The sequence below is a fragment of the Hipposideros armiger genome, unplaced genomic scaffold (genome assembly GCF_001890085.2).
Source record: "Hipposideros armiger isolate ML-2016 unplaced genomic scaffold, ASM189008v1 scaffold_290, whole genome shotgun sequence".
In the NCBI taxonomy this organism is placed as follows: Eukaryota; Metazoa; Chordata; class Mammalia; order Chiroptera; family Hipposideridae; genus Hipposideros; species Hipposideros armiger.
In genome coordinates this window covers 99,472-107,758 of record NW_017731640.1, presented here as the reverse complement: position 1 = coordinate 107,758, position 8,287 = coordinate 99,472, and the positions used below count along the sequence as shown (strand labels likewise).

Sequence of the window (8,287 nt, the reverse complement as noted above, 5' to 3'; positions counted from 1 at the left end):
TGGCAGCTCAGCTTGGGCCGGGCATCGAACGGCTGTTGCTCAGAGCTCGCACTCTTGAGCGAGCTCTTAACCAACTGAGCCACTCGGCCAGCCCTTAAATTTCTTTTCTAATGGTACCTTGCTCGGTTGCCGAATTTTAAAACCCAAGCCCCCCCTAAGGTGTCCGTGCCTTATAACCTCACTTGTCCCACCAAATGTTCATGACTGTCTTGTAGGTGTGACAATACCCAAAGGATCTCTAAAGATGTGGATTCCTCTGCACAAGAAGCCAGGAAGCCAACTGTCGCCATTCCTAGAGTCAAGCACTTGCCTCTGGTACCCCCAAAGAGGCTGTCAGAGCCCCCCCTGAGATTTGGGGGATCCTTACTCCTATATTCAGGAGAAACTTCCCTGAAGCAGCACTTCCCAAGTTATAATCCATCATATTAACGTAGGCTATTACTTTATTTGCCAAAGCTCTGGTTTTTTCATCTGTAAAGCTGAGAAAACAGACACTCAAAGAGTTGTTTTGAGCATTTAATGAAATCCAGGATATTTAAAATAACTTTGCTTTTCCTCTTTACAATCCTCCTGAAGGACCTTAAAAACTAACCACAAATACCCTTGCCAATCGCTGATCTAGTTTCCAGCAGCAACTTAAAATGTAGAGACGGCTCTCTTTCTTTCTAACCAGGCCTGACAATTAAGATCTTAAAAGAGAGAGCTAACTTACAAGACAAGGTTCTACTGATCACTGAGCGTTAAAAAGAACTAATGAGCAATGTGCTCATCTGTTTTGTTGTTTTAATTGTTTGGTATGGCATTAAAATCGCTAATTCTCCTGGATTCCGGGGAAATGGTGGAAGCAGTTTTGAATCTACTCAGATATATTCCAAAAACCGGCATAACTACTTAGATAATAAACCCCAAAACCCACAGACAACATTTTCAGCAAAAGTAACCATTACGGGCTGAATTGTGTCACCTCCAAATTTATATGTTGAAGTCTTAAGCCCCAGTGCCTCAGAATGTGACTGTATTTGGAGACAGGGCCTGTAAAGGGGTAATTAAGTTAAAAGGCGGCCTTTAGGATGAACCCTAATTTGACTCATGTCCCTATAAGGAGGTGGTTAGGACACACAGAGGGACACACCAGAGGTACTTGGGCAAAGGGGGAGGGCCACAGGAGGACACAGCAAAAAAATGGCCATCTACAAGCCAAGGAGAAAGGCCTACGAAGCAACCAACCCTGCTGACACCTTGATCTTGGACTTCTAGCCTCCAGAATGTGAAACAATAAATTTCTGTTGTTTAAGCCCCCAGTTTTTGGTACTTGGTTATAATAGCCAGAGCAAACTAATATCATAAGTGATAGGTACCCCTCAAATCCCAAAGTACAGGTGGGTAGGGTCAAATCAACAATGGCCAAGGCCTGCAGGACACTGGTGTCTGGCTGTACAAGAAGAGACAGAAGAAATAAATGGGGACATTTGATGGATCTGTGGAGAAGAGAGCGCCAAAATAGCTAATATGTAATCACCAGACAGAACAATGGCCCATTCTGAGAACACAAGCTAAAAGTGGGGCGAACTTTGCCTGAGCCAATAACCACATGTGGCTACCAAGTACTTGAGATGTGGCTAATCTGAACCAAAATGTGTGTAAGTGTAAAATAGTCAGTGTACTTCCAAGACCGAGCATGAAAAAAAAAAGACTGTAAAAGATCTCAATTTTTCTATATTGATTACATGTTGACACATTCTGGATAATAACGGATCGAATAATTTCACTTTCTTCTGTTTACATTTTTTTAATCCGGCTGCTGGAAAATTTTAAATCCCATTAAGTTGAGTTGATTAGTCAACGCTTCTCTAGATTGTGCAATTAAAATACCTGCTGCACTCTGGTGGCATTCTACCTCAAACACAAGTGCAATTTTTTTGAGTGGGAAGACATTTAAAATGAAAGCATACAGCACAAGCTTGTACAGAAGGTTTAGGGTATCATCCCTGAATAGCATGTGCCTTACTATCACCAGTTTGCAGAACTTGCCTCTAGGAAAGTATTAATTCTTTGAAGGAGGAGGAGAAGGAAGATGGAGGGGAGGAAAAAGAGAGGGAAGGGAGAGGAAGGAGAAGTGAGGAGAAAGGGGACAACGGAGCAACCTGTGAGTTTCTCAGATATCTTTTTCTATTTAGGGACCCGGGCTTCCTAAAAAGAGGCTTTTAAAGAAAGCACGGTAGACGATTTCTTCTTTAATTTGAAACACTGGGAGAATACTTAATAAAAATAATTTCTGTCATGATTTTTATGCAAGACCATTCCACTTCACTTTGGTGCACCTCTCAGTAAATATACACTTTCTTGGGCCCCTAGCGTATTTTGGCTTTGTGTATTTGCTCCTCTGGAGACAAATAATTAGTGACTTGGAGGCCTCTGCTGTTTCAAAGCACCAAAAGTCATGGCTATCTCTGGGAGACACAGCTGTGTATCTCAAATCCAGGTCTCAATGCTGCCTTATATAATCCCAGCAAGTATTCCATGCTGCTTCATCACCATGGTAACCAGAACCCTGCAAGCACTTGGGCTTTGATCATTTTCTGACGGTATTCAAAGCTTTTTCTAACACTTCATTACTAATGTAACTACATGTAAGAGCTACTAGAAGCCCAACACCACTCATTTTATCCATTTCTCACTCCCTGGACTATGCTTTCTTACACAGTGAGTGGAAAGATGAGCTTATTTATCATGCACATATTATCTGAAGGTATTTTCAGTCAAGAAAAATAACTCCATTAAGATATTCGCAGCTGGGAAATTGAAAAGGCTCTGACAACTTGGATGAACGGCTTAATAATATAAGGTGGAAAAATACACCTTCAAGAATAAAAAGGGAATTTATTATATCCAAATAAGGCATTACATGGAAACTCTGAAGCTTTCCATGCACTAAAATGCACTTTTTCATTCCGTTCAGAAAGTTAAAAAGTCCAGGCGGGAGGGAACACAAGGGGGCTGCTGAGGTGCTGTATTTCTATTTCTTTATCCAACTACAAGCCTCATGGATGTGTTTAGTCTGTAAAAAAACCAAATACGCCGATGTGTATTTTTCTGCAAGTATATTACACTGCAATAATAAGTTTAATAGCCAGTGTGTGAACTCAAGAAAGAAAAATACAAAGGAAAGCTAGCCAAAAGATAAGCAGGTGCAGTGACGGGAATGCTGGGACAGGAGGGCCAATGTTAAAAGCTGATGCTTTTCCAGCTGAATTCTCACTTTATCCCATTTCCTCAAGTTTCAAAGCTGGTCTAGAACCACGACCAATGTATTTCTTGTTCTCTGTAAGCACTGTGATCCTGTGATTCTATTCAGACCTACGCAAACATAAGGGATGGGGCAATCAAAAAAACTTTCTTTTCATTATTCCCAAAGAAATCACTATTTCAAAAGAAATGCATGAAAACTAACACTTGAAAATAGAAAGGTGTTTAAATTTGCATAACTCAGAGTGGTCATGGAAGGTTCGAGACATTTTCTGAAAATATCGAGAAAAAGAAGAAAGGTGAAAATCAAAAGAGAGTAGATGGTTACAGAGGATTTAGACTGAATGGTCATCTAAGCATTACAAGTACAAATAAGGAAGGAGGAACAAGGAAGAAAAAAATTAAAGAATTACAATAATAAATAGAAAAAGTATTTTCTGATTAAAAAATGCCTACTGTCTCATACACAAAAATTAACTCAAAATGGTTTACAGGGCCGGCTGAGTGGCTCAGCTGGTTAAGAGCTCGCTTAGGAGCACCAGCTCTGAGCAGCAGGGCCCCGGTTTGGATCCCACATTGGGGCCAGTGACTCTGCGCCCTCTACAGCTAAGATGGTGAACAACAGCTCAACCTGGAGCTGGGCTGCCATGAGTCACCGGCAACGGCGTAGGTTGCAGTGAGTCTGCGGTGGGTTGCCATAGGCTACCATGAGTGGCTGGTAGCCAGTGTGAGCGGCCAGCAGCCAGGAGCCTCCATGGGCAGCAGTCCAGTGGCCGGTGACCAATCTGCCTCACCTGGAAAGAGCAATGATAACACCAACATGGGCCAGTGAAACAACGTCCTCTATAACTAGACTGAAGAACAAAACGACAGCAACTTGTCTGTTCCCCGATTCCCCAATGCTGTTCCCTCCCCCCAACTCCCCAATAAAATCTTTAAAATAAAATGGTTTACAGATGTAAAGGGAATAGCTAAAACCAAAATACTCTTAGAAGTAAACACAGGAGTGAATCTTGGTGACCTCAGGTTAAGCACTGATTTCTTGGGTATGACACCAAAAGTACAAATGACGAAAGAAAAAAATGACAAGTTGGACTTTACTAAAATTAAAAGCTTCTGTGCTTCAAAGCACACCTTCAAGAAATGAATAGACAATCCAAACAATGAAATATATATTTGCAAATCATTACATCTTACAAGGGGCTTGTATTTAGAATACATAAAGAACAACTACAACTTAAAAACAACAACCAAAAACATAAATAACCCAATTTGAAAAATGGTCAAAGGATTAAACATTTCTCCAAAGAAGACAGAAAAATGGCCAATAAGCACATGAAAAGATGCTGAATGTCATTACTAATTCGAGAAATGCAAATCAAAACCACAATGAGAAACAACTTCACACCCACTAGGTCAGTTATCACCAAAAAGAAAGACAATAACAAGTGTTGGTAAGGATGTGGAAGAAACGGAACCCTCACACATGCATCCTCTTTGAAAAACAAAAACCATCTGAACTTCCTCAAAAAATTAAATACCGATCGCCATATGACCCACCAATTTCATTCCTAGGTATACATACTCAAGAGGACTGAAAACATATGTCCTTACAAAATCTCACATACCAATGTTCAAGGCAGTATTATTAACAACCAAAAAGTGCAAACTAACTCACATGTGGATGGTTGGATAAACAAAATGTGGTAAATCTGTACAATGGAATATTAATCTGTAATAAAAGGAATGAAATACTGATACATGTTGCTACATAGATGAACCTCAAAAATATACTGTATTTAGTGAAAGAAGCCAGTCACAAAAGGTCACATACTGTATGACTCCACTTATATGAAATGTCGTAATAGGTAAATCCAGAGAGTCGGAAAGTAGATTGGGGTTAGGGATTGGGGGGAATGGAGAGTCACTCCTAACGGGAATGAGGTTTCTCTTGTGGGCGGTGATTAAATGTTCTAAAATTAGATTGTGGCGATAGTTCTACAAATGTACTAAACCACATAATTGTAAACTTTGAATGGGTGAATTTTTATTGTATTTGAACGATAGATATATAAACAGGAGGGAAAGGAGGAGAAGAAGGGGTGAGAGTTACTCTAAACTATGATAATGTTTTACGAGTTGGGAATAAAGGAGTCTGGAGCCATGAACTGGACGTTACAGTCGAATTTTTCATGCAAACTTGGTTTCTGACTCTTTAACTCTACCACCCCTTAATTTTTTTGTTTGCCTTAATTTCAACAGGCACGTGGAGATATATCAGAAATCTGCCTAACAGATATGCCAAATCTAAGGCTGGCAGTGAGCAGAAAGGTGGCCTTGGGTTTGCATTTTCATAATTTCCTCACAGAATATTTGAGGGCAGGGGCTGTTCGTTTTATCTTTGGATTATCTGTACATAATACAGAATATGGCATACGCTGGGGGCCCAAGTAAATGCTGAATAAATAAGACATACCTGGATAAGAATGGGGGAAAAAGAAAAAAAAGTCTAAGTACGCAATTTAGAACACTTACAACATTCTAGGGGGAAAAAAATACCTAAAACCTGGGAATATTGGGGTCATTTCTGGAATTGTAATGGTTGAAAGAAAATAATTCTTTAAAAAGGTGCAATTAAGCTATAAAGCACAAGAAAAAGCTCATCTCAAAGATCTCTTCAGTCGCACAAAACAGGAAGCAGCAGAGTGAAGGGCTAAGGACACTGTCCTGGGAATTCTTCATTTAAACAAAGGCGCAAGACCCTGGCTTAGGTGCCAGGGAAATGGTGACAAACAGGGTTCTGCTCTCAGAGACGTTGCATTTTAATAAAGGAGGACATCCTAGGCTAATAAATAACCTCCAGAAACTTACCACACATCAGCCACGGGGAAAAATATACAAAACTATTGACAAGCATAAGGCATCAAGACTCCACTAACCTTAACCCATTGAACAGCTGCTTAGATTTATCCAGAAGGTAACAAAAATCTGTAACTGTTTTCCTCTCTCCCTGTGGGATGTCATCTTCAGCACCTCCAGAGGACATGATTTCTTTAAGAGCAAATTCAGTCCTGTAAGAAAACATGTGTCCATTTACCAAGTAGATGAAAATAAAAGGAGAAACAGACCTTAGTTATACCATCTGATAGCAATTTTTTCCAAGACAGAGAATGCTTCTGATTACAATCAAATCATCAAAATAAGTGTAAGATGGTGTGGGAGAACAGACAATCTCATATTGTCGGTGGGAGTGAAAATTAGTACATCCATATTGAAAACTAATTTTTAGAATATTCTTTCATCCAATAAATATCACTTGAATACCTATTATGTTCCAGACATTCCTTTATATGAATAAGAATAAAAAATGTTGAATCTTTTCACCTATTTATCTATTTAATCCATTCTATAAATCCATCTTGGGAAATGATGCTACAAATGGAAAACATCCATAAGGATATTTATTTCGGTATCATAATATTTAAAAACTGATAACCTAAAAGAACCAAAGAGCAAAATGGTTAAGTACATTTCATTCATAGAATACTGAAGACTGCACTCTACCCTATCACTAACTTACAGTTATATTTAAGATGATAAGGCGGGATGACCAATTAGCTCAGTTGGTTAGAGCATGGTGCTGATAACACCAAGGCTGCCGGTTCGATCCCCGCATGGGCCACTGTGAACTGCACCCTCCCTAAAAGAATCAACTATGCCACTGTAGCTTGAAAGCAATGTGTAACCAATGACCATGGCTGTTCCCCCAAAAAAAAAAAAAATTAAAAAAAAAAAAAGATAATGAAATATAAGGATACCTCAGTATAAAGAGATATAAAAATCGCACACCCCCACACACACCACAGAGGTATGTTTTAAAGCTATATTTCATTGAATCCAAACTCTTTTCATATGTAATCAATCATATCAATCAGTCATTTTAAAAAGAACAAGTTGCCAGGCAGTATATATAGTAAGAACCTATACTAAACACACACACACAAAATTCATTTGTGTTTACACACAGACAGACATCCCTAGAACAACACGGGAATCTGGTCCCAGTATAAGGAGAATACATAGGCAGAGCAGACAAGGACCACACACCAGAGGTGGGTGTTAGGGTGTGGTGCAGTTGTTTTGCTAAAAGTTTCCTTTCCCATGTTGTCTTGAATAGGCGATTGTGGTTGCAAGGCAGGGAAACGGTCAGCAAGCCTAGATAGAACTCTGACGGGGCTGCAGGGTACCAGATGGGTGGCACTGGTGCCAGCTGGTGGGGAAGTTGTTTACAACATGAACGGATGCACTGGGTGGTCCCCCTGCATGCCCACATGTTCCCTCTTTCCACAATCTATGGACTAGGATTTTGAAGAGAGGGAAACAGATCTTGAAAAGCGCTGAGCCCGGGAGGGGGTTTCACACTGTAACGACCCTGGGTACGTGCTCTCCCTCTACCCAACCCCAACCTTCATTCTCTAAACCCAGGAGGAGAGGCACAAAGTAGGTACAAACCAGACTGCAGCTTTCTCCATCCCACTTCATGTACCTCATGAGCCAAGATGGCTAATAGCCCCAGGACACAGGAGCTCATAAGAACAAAAAAATGAAAGTTTAAAAAAAGATTCAATAAGGAAGGATATTAGAAAAATAAAGCAGGAAGAAAATGTTAGCAGGAAGCAAACAAAAATACTGGGTATGAAAATATAACCACTGAAATAAACTTAGTAGATGGATTGAAGAAGAGAAAGGATATAGCTGAATAAATTAATAAGCTAAAATATCAGGTTTAAGGTTACTCTGCCAAAGAACATCAGGAAAAAATAAAGTACGTAAAAGAAAAATCAAGAGATATGGAATAGGGAAATGAAGGATGTCAAATCCATCCCCACAATGTTATATATATATAGGAGAGAAAAAACACACGGCGGTAATGAAATATTTGCAGACATAAACTTCTGTACATGTCCCAGAATTAGAAAAAATACAAGACCTTAACTAAAAGGGCCCAAAGAATTTAAAAAAAAAAAAAAAAGGAAGAAAT

The 8,287-nt window shown here is 39.6% G+C and overlaps 1 protein-coding gene across 2 annotated transcripts in view; it reads right to left on the bottom strand.

Moving 5' to 3' along the window:
* SCAI (suppressor of cancer cell invasion) overlaps positions 1 to 7,834 on the bottom strand; it is a 63,372-nt gene extending 55,538 nt beyond the window's left edge. For both annotated transcript variants that reach the window (XR_002125793.1, XM_019658830.1), the window contains exons 1-2: positions 7,759 to 7,834; positions 6,186 to 6,317 (exon numbers count right to left, since the gene is read on the bottom strand). Coding sequence is in view for 1 of the 2 variants with exons in the window: in XM_019658830.1 (XP_019514375.1) it covers positions 6,186 to 6,317; positions 7,759 to 7,778 (152 nt within the window). In the remaining variant the exon portion in view is untranslated. The remainder of the gene's footprint in view (positions 1 to 6,185; positions 6,318 to 7,758) is intronic.
* Between the last annotated feature and the right edge of the window lie 453 nt (positions 7,835 to 8,287).